At 37.0% G+C, this 25,154-nt stretch overlaps 1 protein-coding gene across 1 annotated transcript; it reads right to left on the bottom strand.

Annotated features, from left to right (window-relative positions):
* Positions 1 to 657: 657 nt before the first annotated feature.
* LOC132253792 (uncharacterized) lies at positions 658 to 24,765 on the bottom strand. Its single transcript, XM_059736853.1, has 5 exons — positions 24,643 to 24,765; positions 2,186 to 2,469; positions 1,853 to 2,127; positions 1,320 to 1,637; positions 658 to 1,181 (listed from the first exon to the last, which is right to left on the bottom strand). Exons 1-5 carry the CDS (start codon positions 24,763 to 24,765, stop codon positions 658 to 660), a joined length of 1,524 nt encoding a protein of 507 aa, XP_059592836.1.
* Between the last annotated feature and the right edge of the window lie 389 nt (positions 24,766 to 25,154).

Below are 25,154 nucleotides of genomic sequence, written 5' to 3'. Positions count from 1 at the left end.
ACGTCACCATCACCATTACTGTTATTGTCAACGTTACTATAATCGTTACCGTTATCGTAACCATTACTATCATCTTACCGTCATCGTCATCGTTACAATTATCATTACAGTTACCGTTACCATCACTGTTATCGTCACCTTTACCGTCACCATTATCGATACTGTTACCATCACCGTTACCATTACCATTATCGTAACCATTACTGTCATTGTTATCGTCATCGTTATCATATCCGTTACCGTCATCGTTACCGTCACCATTATTGTCAGTGTTACCGTCACCGTTACCGATACTGTCAATGTTACCGTCACTGTTACAAATCAATGTCACCGTTATTATTATCGTCACTGTTACAGTAACTGTTACCGTTACCATCGCGATTATCGTTATCGTCACCATTACAGTCAGCGTTATCGTTACTGTCATCATTTCCGTTACCGTCACTGTCAACCTTACCGTTATCGTTACGGTCACCGTCACCGTTACTGTTACTCTTACCGTTATCGTCACCGTCACCGTCACTATTACCGTAACTGTTACTGTTATCGTAATCGCTACTATCACCGTTACTATTACCGTTACCGTCATCGTTATCGATATTGTTACTATCACCTTCACCGTTACCGTTACCATTACTGATACTGTTTTTATCAATGTCACGTGATCATCACCGTCACTGCCACCGTTATCATCACTGTTATCGTCACCGTTACAGTCACTGTTACCTTCACCGTTAAAGTCATCGTCACCACTGTTTTCGTTATTGTCACCGTTACCGATACTTTTACGGTCACCGTTACCGTCATCGTCACAGTTACCGTTACCGTTACGATAACCATCACCGTTATAGTTAGAATAACTGTCACCGTTCCCGTCCCCGTCCCGTCACTATCACCCATTACCTTTATTGTTACTGTTTGCATTATTGTTACCGTCACCGTCACTATCACCGTTACCGTTACTGTCACCGTCATTGTTACCATCATCATGACCATTATTGTCACCGCTATCATTACCATAATCATGACCATTACCGTCACTGTCATCGTTATCGTCATTGTGACCATTACTGTCACCATTACCGTCACCGTTACCATGTCATCGTTACTGTCATTGTTACCATCATCGTCACCGTTACAGTTACCGTTGCCGTTATTGTCATCGTTACTATTATTGTCACCTTTACCATCACCATTATCCATACCATTACCATCATCGTCACTATTATCATTACCGTTACTGTTATTATCATCGTTATCGTCACTGTTACCGTCATTGTTATCGTCACCATTACCATCATCGTTATCGTCACCGTTACCATCACTGTCATTGTAAGCATTACAGTCATCGTTACCATTACCTTCATCGTTACTGATACTGTCAACGTTACCGTCAATGTTACAATCAATGTCACCATTATCGTTACCATTATGGTTACCGTCACTGTTACAATATGTGATACCACTACTGTCATCGTTTCCGTCATTGTCACCATCAACCTTACCATTATCGTTACGGTCACCGTCACCGTTACTATTACTATTGTCGTTGTAATCACCATCACCTTGACCATTATTGTAAAGGTTACTGTCATCATTACCGTTACCATCACCTTTACCGTCATTGTTACCATCACCTTTACGATAACCGTTACCGTTACTATCACTATTACGATTACCGTAATCACTACCGTTATTGTAACCATTACTATCATCGTTACCGTCACCGTTACCATCACTGTCACCGTTATCGTCACCGTTACAGTTATTTTACCTTTACCATCAACATTATCCATACCATTACCATCACCGTCACTGTTACTATTACCATTATTGTTATCTTAACCATTACTGTCATCGTTATTGTCACTGTTACCATCATTGTTATCGTCACTATTATCGTCATCTTTATCCTCACCATTACCGTCATCGTTATTGTCACCGTTACCGTCATCATTTCTGTCACCATTACCATCACTATTACCGTTATCGTAACCGCTACTGTCACCATTACCAATACTGTTACTGTCACCTTCATCGTTACTATTATCGTTACAGTCACCGTTACTATCACCGTCCCTATTACCGTTTTTGATATTGTTAGCGTTACCGTTACCGATACTTTTACTGTCACCATCACCATTACCGTTATCGTTACGATTATCATCATCATCGTCATCGTCACCCATTACCTTTACCGTTACTCTTTGTGTTATTGTTACCATCACCGATACCATTGCCATTACCGTCATAGTAACCATAACCGTCACTGTTTCCATGACTGTTATCGTTATCGTTATCGTTACCGTCACCATTACCATAACCGTGATCATGATCGTTCTCGCCACCGTCATTGTCACTATCACCGTTAGCGTTAGCGTTACTGTCACCGTCATAATTACCATTATCGTCAATGTAACCATTACCGTCACAATTACCGTCACTATAAAAATCCTTGTTACTATAAACCTATTTTAGTTAAAAATCACAATTAATCATGGATTAAAGTATTTTAGCTTAAGTATTTTATTAATGGTAAGATTAGCATAAATATTTGTTTAATTTGGTTTAATTGAAAAACAGATTAGTAAACGTGTGATTAATTAGGTTATTTAGGCACTTGGAATTTGTTAATAGGTTGGTTTTAAGAAAATAAAAACAATTAGTGTTTGGTAATTAATTAGGGAATATTAATATGCATTGTAAATATTGTTTAATTTAATTCAAATTTGATTTGAGAACTTGTAGGCATGTAGATTAGAGAATATTATAATTAAAAAATTAGCAAAATTAAATTGTATAAATTTTCATCGTTAGGAAGTCTAAATTATGTGTTTCATTTTAGTTCCTTGTAATAGGTGAAGATCGCCTATATAGAAGAATCATAAAGGGAAAGCCCGTGTAAGGTAGGGAATTTTATGCTATCCCATGGTGTATCTGATTTCCTTCCTTGAAACATTTATTGGAAATTTCGTGCCATTTCCAAAATTTCATAAAATGTTTTAATGTGTTATTGCATCTTGGTTTATTGTGTTGAAATGTTACATTGAGATTGGAACGTATATTGGTATGAAGATTCATGGTTCTGTATTGTGGAAATGGTTCATGGTATGAATGCATTGCAAAAAGGATATGGAATAATCACAGATGATATTCAGAGAATTGTTTAGTAGGAAGTGTTTATGTGATGCTATAGGCATTATCCTTTGATATATTGTTTATGTGGGACCGTGGGTCCTTGGGTGAAAGTCCCTAAAGCCCTTGAGGAAGACACTCCAATGTGGGTATATGGGGTTGGTCCTGCCCTTGGGTATGAGTCCCAAAAGACACGGGGTATGACTTGCCCTTGGGTGATGTCCTAGAATAGTCATTATTATATTGATCGAGTATCTTGTGGAGCATTGATATCTGATATATAGATTGGTGGGGGTGAGTAGTTTATCAATTGTAAATGGATGGACGAGGAAAAGCAAAGATGAAACCAGCAAACATGCATACATGTTTGACATGATTGCATATTTATTAATGGTTATAAAATGTTTATCATGCATGCTATAACATGTTTAATTCAAGGTTTTTAAGTGTATGCTTAGGATGGTTATAAACTTTCCTACTGAGTTGTGAACTCACCCTATCCCTTCCACCTTTAGATGTAAGTCAAAAGATGTATGCAAGAAATAGTGTTTTGAAGCTTTGCCTTTGTATTAAAGACTGAATTTTTTTGTAGCAATGATGTAATATATATATTTGTAAGGTACACTTGTAGTATGGGCTACCCGTAGTGAACCATGGGGTTTTGGTATATAAGATGTACTCTTTATAACAGGTTTTGCATATTCTCTTTTTGCACAAAATCAAGCAGGAACTCAACATTTAAATTTTCGTATCCCTATATCTTTAACACTTATATTGTAAATCAGGGTGTCACATGGATGGCCTAAGAAACTGAAGGAAGGGTGATGGATTAAAGTAAATCAAGGTAGTTTGATAGCCCAATGAATAGGAATGTCCTAGAAAAATAGAGGAATGGGAATACCCTAATAACACTCGAGGAAAGAGGATGCCCAAAATAAACTCAATGAAGGGGAATACCCTAAACAAACTTAAGGAAGGGGATGTCCGAAAACAACTCAAGGAAGGAAAATGTCCTGAACATACTCAAGGAATAGGGCATACCCTTAAACAAACTCATAGGATGGCGTCCCAATTATGAGAAACCAAAGGAACAAACAATGAACATAGGCCGAACCTAGGATTGCATCCAAATATTTGGAACCCAAAGGAACTAAGAACAAACCTAGATAGAAACTAGGATGACATCACAATGATGAGGAACATAACAAACAACCAACTAAGCTTAGGTAGAACCTAGGATGGTATGCAGACGATCGGACACAAAATTAACTCAAATTTGATATAGATAGAACCTAGGATGATGTTCTAGTGATGAGAAATTAGAGGAACAAATGAATAAACTTAGATTAAAATTAGAATAGTAACCCAATGACGGGTAACTAAAGGAACTAAGAATGAACAGAGATAGAACCAAGAATTATGGTCCAATGATGAGCAATAAAAGGAACAAACGAATTAGCTTAGATAGAACCTAGGATGGCAACTCAATGAAGTGAAACTAAACAAACTAAGAATGAGAATGAATAGAACTATGAATGGCGTTCCGATGATGAGCAATCTCGGGAACAAATAATTATGTTTAGATAGAACCTAGGATGACATCCTGATTATGGGGTGAAGGACAAGGGATACCCTAAACAAACTTAAGGAGGTGGCATGCCCTAAACGATGCCCTTAATAAACTTAATGAAGGAAATTCTCTACACAAAGTCAATGAAGGGGGATGCTCTAAGCAAATTTGAGTAAGCGGGATGCCCTTAAAAAGCCAATGGAAGAAGAACGTCGTAAATGAACATTAAGAAGGGGGATTCACTAACAACACTCATAGAAAGGGCATGCCAAAAACAAACTCCACCAAACTAGGATGCCCAATCCCAACAAAAACGGTTGTGCTAAAAAACCTCAATAAATGGAGTTGCACTAAACTAATTACTGGATGGGGATGCCCTAGTACACTAAATGAAGTGGGAGTCTGCTAAGTAATCCCTAGGAAAGGGTATACCCTAAAAGAATTGAAGGAAGTTGGTAGGTCTAAACAAACTATAGGAAAGAGAATGAATTAAAAATCAACATGAAGGTGGATGACTTAAGAAACTGAAGGGAGGGTGATGGACTTAAGTAAATCAAGGTAGTTTAATAGTCCAATGAACAGGAATGTCCTAAAATAATAGACGAATGTGAATACCCTAATAACACTCAAGGAAAGAGAATACTCTAAAGAAACTCATCGAAGGGGAATACCCTAAACAAACTTAAGGAAGGGGATGCCCGAAAACAACTCAAGGAAGCAGGATGTCCTAAACATACTCAAGGAATAGGGCATATCCTTAAACAAACTCATAGTATGGTGTCCTAATTATGAGAAAACAAACTCATAGGTAGTTCACAATGATGTGAACCAAAGGAACAAACAATGAACATAGGCCGAACGTAGGATTGCATCCAAATGTTTGGAAACCAAAGGAACTAAGAACAAACCTAGATAGAAACTAAGATGACATCACAATGATGAGAAACATAACAAACAACCAACTAAGCTTAGGTAAAACCGAGGATGGTATGCAAATGATCGGACACAAAATTAACTCAAATTGCATATAGATAGAACCTATGATGACATCCTAGTGATGAGAAATAAGAGGAACAAAGGAATAAACTTAGATTAAAACTAGGATAGTAACCCAATGACGGGTAACTAAAGGAACAGAGATAGAACGAAGAATTAGGGTCCAATGATGAGCAATCAAAAGAACAAACGAATTAGCTTAGATAGCACCTAGGATGGCATCTCAATGATGCGAAACTAAACAAAACTAAGAATTAAAATGAATGGAACTATGAATGGCTTTCTAATGATGAACAATCTCGGAAACAAATGATTATGTTTAGATAGAACCTAGGATGACATCCTGATTATGGGGTGAAGGACGAGGGATACCCTAAACAAACCTAAGGAACCGGGATGCCCTAAATGATGCCCTTAATAAGCTTAATGAAGGAAATTCTCTAAACAAAGTCAAGGAAGGGGGATGCTCTAAGCAAATTCGAGTAGGCGGGATTCCCTTAAAAAGCCAATGGAAGAAGAACGTCATAGTGAACATTGAGAAGGGGGTTAACTAATAAGACTCATAGAAAGGGCATGCCACAAATAAACTCTACCAAGGGGGATGCCCAATCCCAACAAAAGCGGTTGTGCTAAAAGACCTCAAGAAATGGAGTTGCACTAAACAAACTATTGGATGGGGATGCTCTACTACACTAAAGGAAGTGGGAGTCTGCTATAATCCCTAGGAAAGGGTATGCCCTAAAGGAATTGAAGGAAGTTGGTTGGTCTAAACAAACTCTAGGAAAGGGAATGAACTAAAAATCTCCATGAAGATGGATGACCTAAGAAACTTAAGGAAGGGTGATGGACTAAAAAAGTAAATCAAGGTAGTTTGATAGCCCAATGAACAAGAATGTCCTAAAACAATAGAGGAATGGGAATTACCCTAATAACATTTGAGGAAAGAGGATGCCCGAAATAAACTCAATGAAGGGTTAACACCCTCAACAAACTTCAGGAACGGGATCTCGAAAAAACTCAAGGAAGGAGGATGTCCTGAACATACACAAGGAATTGTGCATACCCTTAAAAAAACTCATAGGATGATGTCCTAATTATGAGAAACCAAAGTAATATATGAATAAGCTTAGATAGTTCACAATGATGCAAAACCAAAGGAACGAACAATGAACATAGGTCGAACCTAGGATTGCATCCAAATGTTGGGAACCCAAAGGAACTAAGAACAAACCTAGATAGAAACTAGGATTACATCACCATGATGAGAAACATAACAAACAACCAACTAAGCTTAAGTAGAACCTAGGAAAGTATGCAGACGATCGGACACAAAAATAACTCAAATTTGATATAGATAGAACCTAGGATAATGTCCTAGCTATGAGAAATCAGAGGAACAAACAAATAAACTTAGATTAAAACTAGGATAGTAACCCAACGGGTAACAAAAGGAACGAAGAATGAACAGAGATAGAACCAAGAATTATGGTACAATCATGGATGAGTAATCAAAGGAACAAACTAATTAGCTTAGAAAAAACCTAGGATGGCATCTCAATGATGTGAAACTAAACAAACTAAGAATGAAAATGAATAAAATTATGAATGGTGTTCCAATGATGAGCAATTTCTGGAACAAATGATTATGTTTAGATAGAACCTAGGATGACATCTTGATTATGGGGTGAAGGACAAGGGATACCCTAAACAAACTTAAGGAACTGGGATTCCCTAAATGATGCCCTTAATAAGCTTAATAAAGGAAAATCTCTAAACAAAGTCAAGGAAGGGGGATGCTATAAGCAAATTCGAGTAAGGGGGATTCCCTTAAAAAGCCAATGGAAGAAGAAAGTCGTAATGAACAATGAGAAGGGGGATTCACTAATAAGACTCATAGAAAGGGCATGCCACAAACAAACTCTACCAACGGGGATGCCCAATCCCAACAAAAGCGGTTGTGCTAAAAGACCTCAAGAAATGGAGTTGCACTAAACAAACTACTGGATGGGGATGCCCTACTATACTAAAAGAAGTGGGAGTCTGTTAAATAATCCCTAGGAAAGGGTATGCCCCAAAGCAATTGAAGGAAGTTGGTTGATCTAAACAAACTCTAGGAAAGGGAATGAATTAAAAATCTCCATGAAGATGGATGACCTAAGAAACTTAAGGAAGGGTGATGGACTAAAAAAGTAAATCAAGGTAGTTTGATAGCCCAATGAACAAGAATGTCCTAAAACAATAGAGGAATGGGAATTAACCTAATAACACTCGAGGAATGAGGATACCCCTAAATAAACTCAATGAAGGGTAATACCCTCAACAAATTACAGGAAGGGGATCCCGAAAAAACTCAAGGAAGGAGGATGTCTTGAACATACACAAGGAATTGTGCATACCCTTAAACAAACTCATAGGATGATGCCCTAATTATGAGAAACCAAAGGAATATATGAATAAGCTTAGATAGTTCACAATGATGCGAAACCAAAGGAACAAACAATGAACATAGGTCGACCCTAGGATTGCATCCAAATGTTGGGAACCCAAAGGAACTAAGAACAAACCTAGATAGAAACTAGGATGACATGACAATGATGAGAAACATAACAAACAACCAACTAAGCTTAGGTAGAACCTAGGATGGTATGCAGACGATCGGACACAAAAATAACTCAAATTTGATACAGATAGAACCTAGGATAATGTCCTAGTTATGAGAAATCAGAGGAACAAACAAATAAACTTAGATTAAAACTAGGATAGTAACCCAACGGGTAACCAAAGGAACGAAGAATGAACAGAGATAGAACCAAGAATTATGGTCCAATCATGGATAAGCAATCAAAAGAACAAACTAATTAGCTTAGAAAACACCTAGGATGGCATCTCAATGATGTGAAACTAAACAAACTAAGAATGAAAATGAATATAACTATGAATGGTGTTCCAATGATGAGCAATCTCGGGAACAAATGATTATGTTTAGATAGAACCTAGGATGAGATCCTATGGGGTGAAGGACAAGGGATACCCTAAACAAACTTAAGTAAGTGGGATGCCCTAAAAGATGCCCTTAATAAGTTTAATGAAGGAAAATCTCTAAACAAAGTCAAGGAAGGGGGATGCTGTAAGCAGATTCGAGTAAGCGGGATGGCCTTAAATAGACAAAGGAAGATGAGCAATCAAATTAAGAAGGGGGATTCACTAATCAGAATCATAGAAAGGGCCTGTTGCAAACAAAATCTACCAAGGGGGATGCCCAATCCAAACAAAAGCGGTTGTGCTAAAAAACCGCAAGAAAAGGAGTTGTGCTAAACAAACTACTGGATTGGGATGCCCTACTACACTACAAGAAGTGGGAGTTTGCTAAGTAAACCCTAGGAAAGGGTAGCCCTAGAAGAATTGAAGGAAGTTGGTTGGTCTAAAAAAATTCTAAGAAAGGGAATGAACTAAAAATCTCCATGAGGATGGATGACCTAAGAAACTGAAGGAAGGGTGATGGACTAAAGTAAATCAAGGTAGTTTGATAGCCCAATGAATACGAATGTCCTAAAAAAATAGAGGAATGTGAATACTCTAATAACATTCGAGGAAAGAGGATGCCCTAAATAAATTCAATGAAGGGGAATACCCTAAACAAACTTAAGGAAGGGGATGCCCAAAAAATCCTCAAGGAAGAAGGATGTCCTGAACATATTAAAGGAATAGGGCGTACCCTTAAACAAAATCATAAGATTGCCTCCTAATTATGAGAAACCAAAGGAACCTATGAACAAGCTTGGATAGTTCACAATGATGGGAAACAAAATGAGCGAACAATGAAAATAGGTCGAACCTAGGATTGCATTCAAATGTTTGGATCCCAAAGGAACTAAGAACAAACCTAGATAGAAACTAGGATGACAAACATAACAAACAACCAACCAAGCCTAGGTAGAACCTAGGATGGTATGGAGACGATTGGATTTAAAATTAACTCAAATTGCATATAGATAGAACCTAGGATGACATCCTAGTGATGAGAAATTAGAGGAACCAACGAATAAACTTAGATTAAAACTACGATAGTACCGCAATGATAGGGAACTAAAGGAACGAAGAATGAATGGAGATAGAACCAAGAATTAAGGTCTGATGATGAGCAATCAAAAGAACAAACGAATTAGCTTAAATAGAACCTAGGATTGCAACTCAATGATGTGAAACAAAACAAACTAACAATGAAAATGAATAAAACTATGAATGGCGTTCCAATGATGAGCAATCTCAGGAACAAATGATTATGTTTACATAGAACCTAGGATGAAATCCTGATTATGGGGTGAAGGACGAGGTATACCTTAAACAAACTTAAGAAAAGTGGGATGCCCTTAATAAACTTAATGAAGGGAATTCTCTACACAAAGTCAATGAAGGGGGATGCTCTAAGTAAATTTGAGTAAGCATGATGCCCTTAAAAAGCCAATGGAAGAAGAACGTCGTAAATCAACATTAAGAAGGGGAATTCACTAATAAGACTCGTAGAAAGGGCATGCCACAAACAATCTCTACCAAGAGGGATGCCCAATCCCAACAAAAGCGGTTGTGCTAAAAAACCTCAAGAAATGGAGTTGCACTAAACATACTACTGGATGGGGATGCCCTACTACTGTAAAGGATGTGGGAGTCTGCTAACTAATCCCTAGGAAAGGGTATTGACTAAAGTAAATCAAGGTTGTTGATAGCCCAGTAAACAGGAATGACCTAAAAAAATAGAGGAATGGGAATACCCTAATAAAACTCAATGAAGGGGAATACCCTAAACAAACGTAAGGAAGGGGATGCCCGAAAACAACTCATGGACGGAGGATGTCCTAAACATACTAAAGGAATAGGGTGTACCCTTAAACAAACTCATAGGTTGGCATCCTAATTATGAGAAACCAAAGGAACATACGAATAAGCTTAGATAGTTCACAATGATGGGAAACAATTTGAACGAACAATGAAAATAGGCCGAACCTAGGATTGCATCCAAATATTTGGAACCCAAAGGAACTAAGAACAAACCTAGATTGAAACTAGGATGACATCACAATGACAAGAAACACAACAAACAACCAACTAAGCTTAGGTAGAACCTAGGATGGTTTGCAGATGATCGGACACAAAATTAACTCAAATTGCATATATCACCTAGGATGACGTCCTAGTGATGAAAAATAAGAGAAACAAAGGAATAAACATAGATGAAAACTATGATAGTATCCCGATGACGGGAAACTAAAGGAACGAAGAATGAACAGAGATAGAACCAAGAATTATGGTCCAATGATGAGCAATCAAAAGAACAGACAAATTAGCTTAAATAGAACCTACAATGGCATCTCAATGATGTGAAACTAAACAAACTAATAATGAAAATGAATAGAACTATGAATGGCATTCAATTGATGAGCAATCTCTGGAACAAATGATTATGTTTAGATAGAACCTAGGATTACATCCTAAGGAAGTGGGATGCCCTTAATAAACTTAATGAAGGGAGGGAGATGCTCTAAGCAAATTCGAGTAAGCGGGATGCCCTTAAAAAGCCAATGGAAGAAGAGCGTCGTAAATGATAATTAAGAAGGGTGATTCGCTAATAAGACTCATGGAAAGGGCATGCCACAAACAAACTCTACCTAGGGGATGCCCAATCCCAACAAAAGCGGTTGTGCTAGAAAACCTCAAGAAATAGAGTTGCGCTAGACAAGCTACTAGATGGGGATGGCCTACTACACTAAAGGAAGTGGGAGTTTGTTAAGTAATCCCTAGGAAAGGGTATGCCCTAAAAGAATTGATGGAAGTTTGTTGGTCTAAAAAAACTCTAGAAAAGGGAATGAACCAAAAATCTCCATGAAGATGGATGACCTAAGAAACTGAAGGAAGGGTTATGGACTAAAGTAAATCAACGTAGTTTGATAGCCCAATGAACAGGAACGTCCTAAAAAAAATAGACGAATGGGAATACCCTAATAACACTTGTGGAAAGAGGATGCCCTAAATTAACTCAATGAAGGGGAATACCTTAAAAAAACTTAAGGAAGGGGATGCCCGAAAAAACATTAGGGAAGGAGAATGTCCTAAACATACTCAAGGAAAAAGGCATAGCCTTAAACAAACTCAAGAAAGGGGGATGTGCTAAACATACTCAAGGATGGGGGCATAACCTAAACAAACGCAAGGAATAGGAATTCTACAAGGAAACTATGGGATGGGGAGGAGGAGATGCCTTAATAACATTGAAGAAAAGGGGATGATCTAAAACATAGATAAGGAAGGTGGATGGCATAAATTAACTAAATGAAGGGGGACGTCTTAAACAAAATAATGGAAAAAGATGCCTTAATAAGACTTGGTAAAATCACATTCCCTCAATGAACTCAAGGAAGCTCCATGCATTAAAGAAACACAAAAGGTGAGGTTGCCATAAATAAACTCAACGATGGAGGATGCCCTAAACAAACTAAAAAAGAAGTGTTGCTGTAAGAAAACTCATGGAAGGTGTGTTTCACTTCTGCCGCGGTCTTCGACCTTAAGTCTTTCTTGGGAGTTCCACTCTATATTAGGTATTCTACCTCAAGGTTTCTCAGGTTGCACCCTTTTTTTAGCTGCTTCGGCCCCTTCGGTCTCTCTTTGAGGTGAGCCTTTGGGTCATTTGGACAAAGGAATGGGGAAAAAACTAGCATAACCTATTGGAGGGCTGATACAATAATAGGCCTTTATCTCTTATGCTCGTTATCCCAGGAATATGATATGTGCTTTAAGGTGTCCCCGAGATATGTTTTCAGATACTGCTATACAATTACAACCCGTCTTTGCTCAATGGATACAAAACACCCATGCCCTAGCACATGCTAATAAGACTCAAGAATGAGGGTTGCCTTAAACATAATCAAATGAGGGGGATGCCATAAGTAACTCTAAGAATAAGGGTTGTCCTAAATAAACTCTAGGAAGGGGGATTCCCTGCAAGAAATTCTCAAGGAAGAGGGCACAAACACTAAACAAACTCAAGGAATAGATATTCTATAAAGAAACTAAGGGAATATGTGACGTCTTAATAAGACTGAAGGAAGGGTGATGCCCTAAACAAAGATATGGAAGGAGAATGTTGTAAACAAACTAAAAGAAGGGGATGTGCTAACAAGACACAATGAAGGGGGATGCCCAAAAATTTGAAACCAAAGGAACTAAAATTAAGCACAGGTATAACCTAGGATGACATCTCAATGATGAGAAACAAAAACAACAAAGAAAAAAGCTTAAATGGAAACTAGGATGGCATCCCATTTATCAAAAGCCTTAGGAAGTTAGAATGACCAATGATAGAACCTAGGATGGCGTCCTAATTATGAGAAGCCAAAGGAACATATGAACAAGCTTAGATAGTTGACAATGATGGGAAACCAAAGGAACAAACAATGAACATAGACCGAACCTAGGATTGCATCCAAATATTTGGAAATGAAAACCAAAGGAACATACAAATAAGCTTAGATAGTTCACAATGATGGGAAACCAAAGGAACGAACAATGAACATATGTCGAACCTAGGATTGCATCCAAATGTTTTAAACCCAGAGGAACTAAGAACAAACCTAGATAAAAACTAAGATGACGTCACGATGATGAGAAACATAACAAACTACCAACTAAGCTTAGGTAGAACCTAGGATGGCGTCCTAGTGATGAGAAATCAGAGGAACAAATGAATAAATTTAGATTAAAACTAGGATAGTAAACCAATGACGGATAAGTAAAGGAACGAAGAATGAACAGAGATAGAACCGGTCCAATGATGAGCAATCAAAAGAACAAACGAATTAGCTTAGATGGAACCTAGGATGGCATCTCAATGATGTGAAACTAAACAAACTAAGAATAAAAATGAATAGAACTATGAATGGCGTTCCAATGATGAGCAATCTTGGGAACAAATTATTATGTTTAGATAGAACCTACGATGACATTCTGATTTTGGGGTGAAGAACGAGGGATACCCTAAACAAACATAAGGAAGTCGGAGTCCCTTAATAAACTTAATGAAGGAGATTCTCTAAACAAAGTAAAGGGGGATGCTCTAAGCAAATTTGAGCAAGCGGGATGCTATTAAAAAGCCAATGGAAAAAGAACGTCGTAAATGAACATTAAGAAGGGGGGTTCACTAATAAGACTCATAGAAAGGGCTAGAAAGGGCATGCCACAAACAAAATCTACCAAGGGGGATGCCCAATCCCAAGAAATGCGGTTGTGCTAAAAAACCTCAAGAAATGGAGTTGCGCTAAACAAACTACTTGATGGGGATGCCCTACTACACTAAAGGAAGTGGTAGTCTGCTAAGTAATCCCTAGGAAAGGGTATGCCCTAAAAGAATTGAAGGATGTTGGTTGGTCTAAACAAACTCTAGGAAAGGGAATGAATTAAAAATCTCCATGAAGATGGATGACGTAAGAAATTGAAGGAAGGGAGATGGACTAAGTAAATCAAGGTGGTTTGATAGCCCAATGAAGAGGAATGTTCTAAAAAAATAGAGGAATGGGAATACCCTAATAACATTCGAGGAAAGAGGAAGCCCTAAATAAACTCAATGAAGGGGAATACCCTAAACAAACTTAAGGAAGGGGATGCCCGAAAACAACTCAAGGAAGGAGGATGTCCTGAACATACTCAAGGAATAGGGTATACCCTTAAACAAACTCAAGAAAGGGGAATGTGCGAAGAAAAGGGGATGATCTAAACATAGATAATGAAGGTGGATGCCATAAATTAACTGAATGAAGGGGGGGATGTCTTAAACAAAATAATGGAAAAAGATGCCTTAATAAGACTCGATGAAATCACTTTCCCTAAATGAACTGAAGGAAGGTCCATGCATTAAAGAAACACAAAAGATGAGGTTGCCCTAAATAAACTCAACGATGGAGGATGCCGTAAACAATGGAGGTTGACTCAATGAAGCATGCGCTAAAGAAACTGTTTGTCATCCTTGTGACACTATCCTAGGTTCTATCTCAGTTTATTCTTTGTTCTTTTGGATTCTCCTTCTCGGATAAGCTTCCTAGGTTCTATCTTAGTTTATGTTTCGTTCCTTTGGTTTCTCATCATTGGTACGCCATCCTAGGTTTTATCTCAGCTTATATTCTTTGTTCTTTGGTTCCTCATCATTGGGACACCGTCCTAGGTTCTATCTTCGTTTATTCTTTGTTCCTTTGGTTTCTCATCATTGGTATGCAATCCCATGTTCTATCTAAGCTTAATCGTTTGTTCGTTTTGTTTCTCATCATTAGGACACTATCCTAGGTTTCCATCTAAATTTTTTCTTTATGCCTTTGGTTTCTCATCTTTGGAACACCAATGCAGGTTCTATCTCAATTTATTCTTTGTTGATTTGATTTCTCATCATTGCGTCGACATCCTATGTTCAATATAAGTTTAATCATTCGTTCATTAGTTTTCTCATCATTGGGACACTATCTGCAGCTCTATCTACGTTTCTTCATAGTTCCTTCGATTTCTTATCATTTGGACACCATCCTAAATTCAACCTTAGTTTAATCTTTGTTCCTGTAGATTCTCGTCATACGGACAAACTCCTAAGTTCTATCTCAATTAATTTTTTGTTCCTTTTTTTCTAATCGTTGGGACGCCATCCTAGATTCTATATGAGCTTAATCGTTTGTTCCTTTGGTTTCTAATCATGTGGATACAATCCTAGATTCTTTGATCCTTTGGTTTCTCGTCATGTGGGTGTGTGGGGTGTATGGGGTTGGTCCCTAAAGCCCTCGAGGAAGACACTCCGATGTGGGTGCATGGGGTTGGTCCTGCCCCTGGGTTTTAGTCCCTAAAGACACGGGGTTGGTCCTGCCCTTGGGTATGAGTCCCAAAAGACACGAGGTATGACTTGCCCTTGGGTGATGTCCCAGAATAGTCATTATTATATTGATCGGGTATCTTGTGGAGCATTGATATCTACTGTGTAGATTGTTGGGAGTCAGCAAATTATCAGTTGTGAAAGGATGGATGGGGAAAAGTAATGATGAAACCAATAAACACATGCATACATGTTTGACATGATTACACATTTGTTAATGGTTATGAAATGTTTATCATGCATGTTATTAAACGTTTAATTCAAGGTTTTTAAGGGTATACTTAGGATGGTTATAAACTTTCCTACTGAGTTGTGAACTCACCTATTCCTTCCACCTATAGATGCAGGTCAGAAGACCTATGTAGGAAAGAATGCTTGAGCAATGCTTTACTGTGATTGGATGCTGTTTGCTCATATTGAAAGTCTTTTGAGGCCATGCCTTTTGTATCAAGACTACACCTTTTGTTGGAATGATGTAATGTATATATTTGTTAGATACACTTGTAGTATGGGCTACCCATAGTAAACAATGGGGTTTGGTATATGTAAATTAATGTTGTACAAGTTTCTTTTGTGAAACAAAACATATTTTGTTAACTTAATAGTCACAATGTTTAATACAGGATGTACTCTTTATCACAGATTTTCCATATCCTCTTTTTGAACAAATTCAAGTAGGAACTCAACGTTTAAATTTTTGAGAGCACTTATACTATATTTGAGTATCAATTCTTTAGTTGAAAAATAAATAATAATCATAAGAAGAAAAAAAAATTTGGGGTGTGACACTATCTCAATTTATTCTTTATTCGTTTTGTTTCTCACCGTTGGAATGCTATCATAGGTTCTATCTAAGCTTAATCAATTGTATGTTTGGTTTCTCATCAATTGGACACCATCCTAGGTTCAATGTTATTTTATTCTTTGTTCATTTTGTTTCTCATCTTTGGGACGCCATCCTAGGTTCTATATAAACCTTGTCTATGATTAATCATTTGTTCGATTAGTTTCTCAGCATTGGGACAACATCCTAGGTTCTATTGTAGAGTATTCTTTCTTTATTTTCCCTTGCATCATTGGGATGCCATCCTAAAGTCAATGTAGGCTTAATCATTTATTCCCTTCATTTCTCATTAATTGAACTCAATCCTAGATTGAATCTAAGTTTCATCTTTGATCCTTTGGTTTGTCATCAGTAGGACACCATCCTATGTTCTATATCAGTTTATTCTTTGTTCATTTGGTTTCTAATTATGGAGACGTTATCCTGGGTTCTATCTATACTTAATCATTTGTTCATTTGCTTTCTCATCATTGGGACATCATCCTAGGTTCTTTCTCAGTTTATTGTTCATTTGGTTTCATATCATCCTAAGTTCTATTATGGAGATGCGGTCCTAGGTTCTATCTAGGTTTCTCCTTTCTTCCTTTAGTTTCTCATTGTCGGTACACCATCCTAGGTTCTATCTCAGTTTTTTCTTTCTTCATTTGGTTTCTCAACATTGAGACACTATCATAGGTTCTATCAAACCTTAATTGTTTGTTCCTTCGGTTTATGAACCAATTTGGGACACCATCATAGGTTTGATTTTAGTTTAATGTTTGTTCCTTTGGTTTCTGATCACTTGGACAATATCCTATGTTCTATCTAAGTTTATTGTTTGTTTATTTGGTTTCCCCATCATTAGGACACCATCCTAGGCTCTATCTAAGCTTAAACGTTAGTTCCTTTCATTTCTTATCAATAGGACTCATCCTAGGTTGAACCTTAGTTTCTTCTCTCTTCATGTGGTTTCTCATCATTGTGACATCATCCTATGTTCTATCTCAGTTTTTTGTTTTTTCATTTGGTTGCTCATCACTGGGACGTCATCCTAGGTTCTATCTATCCTTAATCATTTGTTCCTTTGGGTTTCTAAACATTGGGATACCATCCTAGGTTTAATTTAATTTTGATGTTTTTCCTTTGGTTTCTCATCATCGGTAAACCATCCTAGGTTTGATCTTAGTTTGTTATTTTAGGTACAACCTAGGATGGCGTCCACATGGTGATAAATCAATGAAACTAAGAATAAAATTAGATAAAACCTAAAAGGGTATCCCAATGATGAGAAAGCAAATGAACTAGGAATTAACCAAGATAGAACCTAAGGTGGCGACCTAATGATGAGAAACAAAAGAATCAAACGAATAAGGTTAGATAGAACCTAGGATGGCGTACTACTGATGAGAAATTAAAGGACCAAAGAATGAACTTAGATAGAACCTACGATTGTGTCCCCATGACAAGAATCCAAAGGACCAAACGATTGAGCTTATATAATCTAGGATGGCGTCTCAATGACTAGAAACAAAATGAATCTTTTAGCTTAAGTATTTTATTTATGGTAAGATCAGCATAAATCTTTGTTTAGTTTGGTTTGATTGAAAAATAGATTAGTAAACATGTGATTAATTAGGTTATTTGGACACTTGGGATTTGTTACTGGGTTAGGCTTTAGGAAAAAAAATCAAAACAATTGGTGTTTGGTAATTAATATGAGAGTTAAAAATAAATAGCAGACAGCTGTTAAAAATTAGTACGAAAGGAAAATTTCATAAGTTTTAATTGAATAAATTTTTGTGGTTAAGAAACCTAAATTATTTTATTTTATTTCAGTTCCTTGTAATAGGTAAAGATCGCTTACATTGGAGAATCACAGAGGGAAAGTCCGTGTAAAGTAGGGAATTTTATACTGTTCCATGGTGTATCTAATTTCTTACCAAACATATATCAGGATTTCACGCCATTTCTATGATGTTTTAATGTGTCATTACATCTTGGTTATTGTATTGAAATGTTACAATGAGATTGGAATGTATATTGGTATGAAGATTCATGGTTCCGTGTTGTGGAAATGGTTCATGGTGTGGTTGCATTGCAAGACGGATATGGAATAATCACAAATGATATTCAAAAAATTGATTGTGGGAAGTGTTTAGTGATGCTACATGCATTATCCTATGATATATTGTTTATGTGGGACCATGGGTCCTTGGGTGAATGTCCCTAAAGCCCTCGAGGAAGACACTCCGATGTGGGTGTATGGGGTTGGTCCTACCCCTGGGTTTTAGTCCCTAAAGACACGGGGTTGGTCCTTCCCTTGGGTATGAGTCCTAGAAGACATGGGGTATGACTTACCCTTGGGTGATGCCCTAGAATAGTCATTATTATATTGACCAAGTATCTTGTGGGGCATTGATATCTGATGTGTAGATTGGTGGGGGTTAGCAGTTTATCAGTTGTGAAAGGATGGAAGATGAAAAGCAAAAATGAAACTAGAAAACACATGCATATGTTTGATATGACTGCATATTTATTAATGGTTACAAAATGTTTATCATGCATCTATTAAACGTTTAATTCTAGATTTGTAAGGGTATGCTTAGGATGGTTATAAACTTTCCTACTGAGTTGTGAACTCACCCTATCCTTTCCACCTTTAGATATAGGTCAGAAGACCTATGCTTGAGCAATTCTTTACTGTGATTGGATGTTGTTTGCTCGCATTGAAAGTGTTTTGAGGCTTTGCCTTTGTATTAAAGATTGAATCTTTTTGTATGAATGATGTAATGTATATATTTTTCAAGTACACTTGTAGTATGGGCTACCCGCAGTGAACCATGGGGTTTTGGTATATGCAAATTAATTTAGTACATGTTTCTTTTTTGAAACGAAACACATTTTGTTAACTGATAGTTACAAAGTTGAATACAAGATGTACTCTTTATAATAGGTTTTGCATATCCTCTTTTTGCACAAAATCAAATAGCAACTCAGCATTTAAATTTTTGTATCCCCATATTTTTAAGAGCACTTATATTGTATTTGAGTATCAATTATTAAGTTAAAAAAAATGAAGAAATGATTATCGTTAGATAGAAAATAGGATGGTTTATAATGAAGACAAACCAAAGGAACAAAGAATAAACTAAGATAAAACCTAGGATAGTTTCCAAATGATGAGAAAAGAAAGGAACAAAGAGGAAACTGAGATAGAACCTGGGGTTGTGTGTCCCAATGATAAGAAACAAAAGGAAGAATCGATTAAGCTTAGATAGAACCTAGGATTGTGTCCCAATTATGAGAAACCAAATGAACAAAGAATAAACTAAGATAATACATAGGATGGTGTCGCATTGATGCAATAGCAAAGGAAGAAACAATTAAGGTTAGAAAGAACCTAGGATGGTGTCCCAATGATGAGAAACCAAAGGAACAATTGATTAAGCTTAGACAAAACCTAGGATGGTAACCCAATAATGAGAAACTAAATGATCAAACAATTGAACTTAGATAGAACCTAGGAAGCACCCCAATGATGAGAAACAAAATGAACAATGAATAAAATGAGATAGAACCTAGGATTGTTTTCCCAATGATGAGGAACCAAAGGAACAAACAATTAAGTTTAGGATGGCATCCCATTGATGAGAAACCAAAGGAACAATGAAGAAACTTAGGATGGCATCCTAAAGATGAGAAACCAAAAGGAATAGACGATTGAACTTAGAGAGAAGTCAGGATGGCGTTCCAATGATAAGAAACCAAAGGAAAAAACAAATATTCTTAGATAGTACCTAAGATTGTGTCCCAATGATGATTAATGAGTGAAACTAAGAATAAACTTAAAACCTATAATGGAGTTCCAATGAAGAGAAAGCAAAGAAGCTAAGATAAAACCTAGGATGGTGACCCAATGATGAGAAACCAATGGAACAAACATTAATAAGGTTAAACAGAACCTAGGATGGTGTTCTAATGATAAGAAACAAAAGGACCAAAGAATAAACTTAGATAAAACCTACGATGGTTTCCAAATGATGAGAATCCAAAGGACCAAATGATTAAGCTCAACTCAAAATGTGAATTTTAACTAAATCACAAATAGTTAAGTACTACAATTATCCAACTTTACAAATCAATCAAGCAAGCAAACTGAATCACCTTGCCTAAAGGAAGGAAGGTACTTTCTAATCAACCAATTAAACAACATATTTTCCTCAACTAGTGTTCAAGCTTGATCCTAAAAAATTCTCAATGGAGTCATCAATTTGTGGATCTACATTTTTCACGTGCGTTCCCACTCATTGATGGGACTCACTTTTTAAATGATAAAAAATTATTGTTGTTAAAATCGGAGTTGCCACTTATTTTTATTTGTTTTTAAGGAAAATAAAATTAAAATCTAAAAGCCTAAGAAAAATAACTCCTTAAGTTTTGGATAAGGTGTTTAGCACCCCTCTAAGCCTTAAAAATGTCTCTATAACTAGATTGAGGGAAATAAGACAATTAATCGATTGACTAATGATACCAAGAAAGGATAAGGTGTTTATCTAAATTCAAATTACATGTTATCCATATTCAAACAAATATATCTAAGCAATCAATCACACGAGTAAGGAAGATAGGCATACTACCTGAGTTGTAACTTAAGCGTTGTCACAAGACATCAAAGTTAGTTTAAAAAAAAAACACATACACACACACACACATGTATTTTACCATAGTAAGAAATCTAACATAAGCAATCAAAAAGATCTATTAAGCATGATAATGATCATATATGAAGCTTTACATAACTAATGGAATTAAGATGCAAAGATAAAAAGCGTACCTGAATAGCATAAATAGCTTACAATGTGCTTCCATAAGACATGAGAGGTTAGATCAAAGTTATAATAACAGACAATAAAGAAAAGAAATCCTAACATGCATGGTATCTAAATATTATAACAGAAATGAGCAAAGTATAAGAAAACACAAATTATTAAATAAGCTATGCATATTCTTACTTTGAATGGCTTGATTGCTATAATTAGGGGAATGGCCGCAAAGGTGGGCAATGGATCATTTGGTTCAAAAAGTTTCCTGTAAATCTTAAGGATTATACGCCCTTCTTGATAGTGAAGTGTGATAATTATAGTGATCCTAGTATTTAAGTTCCATTGGTTTGCTGGAAGAAGTATATTAAAAGAAGACTGATGATTGGAGGAGATTATTTTAACTGAGACTCAAAGAAAGGGCTAGAGCTTCTCCAAGGAACTCATCTCTTGCCTTGTAAACTTGACCCATAAAGTGTGGTTGCCTCTTCTGTGCGTGCTTGTTGCAAGCATGATTGGTGGACTCCAATTTCTTCAATGGTGTGTTGTGACTTCCTAAATTGATAGTCCATTTCCTTGGTGTGTGATGCTAAGAGGAATATCTAATGATGCGAATTGTGTGGTTGTGAGGGTGGCTATGAAGAAACTTGAATTCACGTGTAAGAGGAGGCCTCACTTATAGTGCGTGATTGACTCTCTCAAGAAGTCTCATGATCGATTGTCTTCCTTTTTAGGCTGTTGCGTGTCGGTGCTTCTCCATGGAGAATGACGTCTATATGAGGACTTATGCAGCCCCTATACGCTTGTTTTAAAGGAATGTGACAGTGACTGAATATGCAACAAAGTTTACACAACTATCTAGATATGCTTTGAATGTGGTTGCAGATGAACAAATGCGAGCTCAACAATTCCAAGAGGGGTTGAGTTGAACATATTAGAGCACAGGTGGCCCCCTTCATGCTTCGTACTTACAATGAGGTTGTGGCAAGGGCTCTTGTTATAGAAAAATGGGAACAAGATTTCAAGTACTAGAAAGTGACTCTTCCCCAACAAAAACCCAGAAACAATAGCAGTATAGTGGGACTATAAATATGGCCAAGGGACCAAGGAGATGTTATGAATGTGGTGAGGTGGGACATCTTAGGAGGGAGTGCCCAAAATTTCAACGTCCTGCATGCCAGCCATCTCAATGGCAGTTTCAATAGACAAATTCACGAATCCAAGGAACGCAACCTCAAGGGGAAGGAAACTTTAGACAAGGGAAGCTTGGACAAAAGCCAGAGCAAGGACAGCAAGGGAGATTTTATGCATTGGGGTCACAAAATGCAGAGTCAAATGCCTTAGTGGAAGGTATGATCTTATGTTTTAGCACTTGGGCAAATGTTTTATTTGCCTCCATGGTAGACATAGAATTTGTTCCCCCTCATTGTTCATTATGTAATGAGACTCCTATGGGTGTGGACACCAAGTGAGTGTGTCATGCTTGTGTACTTTATATTAGGGGTCTTGAAGTTACAATAATTCTGGTTATTCTTGATATTTTATCCTTTGAAGTAATTGTGGGGATGGATTGGCTGGACCGGCACCATGCTGTATTAGATTTTTATTTGAAGGAAGTAACATTCCAAACCTCTTTTGGTTCATATTTGAGTTTCTATGGTGATAGAAGGCTTACATTTATTCCATTAATTCAAAACCTAGGTGACAAGTGGTCAAGAAAGGATGGTGGACACTATTTTCTTTTTAATGTGTAGGGAGAAGGGAAAAAGAAGACAACTATATATTGCATTCCAATGGTTTGTGAATTTACTGATGTTTTTCTGAAAGAATTGCCATTTTTACCTCCTCACAGAGAGATGGATTTTTCTATGGAATTGTATCTAGGTATGGATCCAATATCAATAGCTCCATATAGACTGGCTCCAATTGAACTTAAAGAATTGAACATTCAATTGAATGAGTTGCAAAGTAAAGGGTTAATCGGCGTAGTACCTCACCTTGGGGTGCTCCAGTATTTTTTGTGAAGAAGAAGGATGGATCCTTGCTATTATGTGTGGATTACATAAAATTGAACATAATAACAGTGAAAAAAAAAATCCATTACCTCGAATTGATGACTTATTTGACCATTTATGTGGGGCTTGCAAAGATGTATGCCAACTTAGATGGTGACATAACTTGCAGCAATGTGTTTGAATATTCTGCTAATTTGTTGTCCAATTATACATTTCCTATGAACTACCCTTTGTTTGCTATGCATATTCTTGATTGCTATAATTAGGGGAATGGCCGCAAAGGTGGGCAATGGATCATTTGGTTCAAAAAGTTTCCAGTAAATCTTAAGGATTATACGCCCTTCTTGATAGTGAAGTGTGATAATTATAGTGATCCTAGTATTTAAGTTCCATTGGTTTGCTAGAAGAAGTATATTAAAAGAAGACTAATGATTGGAGGAGATTATTTTAACTGAGACTCGAAGAAAGGGCTAGAGCTTCTCCAAGGAACTCATCTCTTGCCTTGTAAACTTGACCCATAAAGTGTGGCTTGCTTTTTCAAGTACACCGTTGGGTCGAATAAGAATCTGGTTGGGGATTTCCTAGGAAATCATGACAAGTTATGTCTATAGATTCCTCATGAATTTGTTGGGACTTTTGTTTTCTAAGATGTGAATCTGGATATGGCATTGCAACTATTCTTGGAAACTTTCTGAATGCTTGTTCAGCTATGAGTTATCCACTAGAAAAAGTCTTTATGGAATTGATGGAATTATTCAAGTTCTCTTCGAATAAGAGTTTATAACTGTAACAAAGTTGGATGATGCTTCTTGGGATTTTATAAAACCTGAAATTTTTGCATCTGTAGAAGCTATCGTTCCTTGACTCCAATACTGCAGCAGCAATGGACTTAGCAAAAGTACTACTCAATATTGTTGACCATCATTTTATCTGTGTTAAAGGAGAAAGGGCAAGTTGCCCATTTTTCTTAGCATCTTTCCACCTACAGGTGTACACACATGCATGGTCACCTTCTGCATGCCAAGTCACAGTCTCAACTTAGCCAGAAGCTACACTTGATGCTCTGGTCATGAATGGGGCAATCATGAAGATTGGAGTTGCTACAGATTCTTCTTACCAAGGAAAAGGTCTTACTATTTTTATCTTTTGGGTCACCAAATTTGAATCAACATAATGGCAGGGCCATTGGCTTAATGGTGAGAAAATCAAATCTTCTTGCTCATTTAGCTTAGTTTGCTTCTGGATTGGGAATAGAGCCTTGCATTGATGGAATAAGGGCTTCAGTACTTTTGGACAAGTTCTGTCAACTTTCAGGAGGAACAAAACCCCTCTCTTATAGGTCTTCACCAAGTGCCTAGACCATTAAGTCAACAGTTCAGGCTTGGAGCCTCTATAATGCCAGTAGGCATTTTGAATCTTCGTAAAGCTCCTAAGACATCTGTAGCAGCATCTGATCTCATCATTGGCGCAAACATGGAGGAAAGGGTCTCTGCTGGATCATTTACTGTCATGCTTAAGTTAGATCTTGATGACACCATTAGAATTAGAGGTTGGATCGAGATGAAAAATTCAGGTCCCAAATATCTATAATGGGTTGTTTCTATGTCTGATTCCCAGAAAATGAATTTGGATGGAGTTTGAGCTTAGGTGGGATGATCCCACAAGCTGGGACCATTTCTAGGCTGAAGCCTCTCTAAAACTCAGTTTAGGAAAAAGATTCAACTTGCAGCCAAATTTTGTATATGTAATGGATGGAAATGATATTGCAATCCTGGAAGAACCAGAACACCTAAATTGGTACAATTATGGAAAGCGTTGGAATGATAAATTTAATCGTGTGGTTGGTGTTGTTCACACAAATTACTTAGAATATATCAAGACAAAGAACAACAAGGCTCTC

Source organism: Vitis vinifera, chromosome 1 (genome assembly GCF_030704535.1).
Source record: "Vitis vinifera cultivar Pinot Noir 40024 chromosome 1, ASM3070453v1".
Taxonomy (NCBI): domain Eukaryota; kingdom Viridiplantae; phylum Streptophyta; class Magnoliopsida; order Vitales; family Vitaceae; genus Vitis; species Vitis vinifera.
This window is presented reverse-complemented; position numbering and strand designations above follow the sequence as displayed.

Bases quoted from the DNA above. Each gene is read 5' to 3' on its own strand.
- LOC132253792 (XM_059736853.1), bottom strand. From the start codon at position 24,765: ATGACAGTAAATGATCCAGCAGAGACCCTTTCCTCCATGTTTGCGCCA. The intron at 1,638-1,852 runs GTAATGGTTAAG...GTTATCGTAAAG, and splicing joins CAGTGACAATAACGATGACA to GTGATGGTAACAATGACGGT. The intron at 1,182-1,319 runs GTAACGGTGACG...GTGATGGTAAAG, and splicing joins TGCTTACAATGACAGTGATG to GTGACAATAATAGTAACGAT.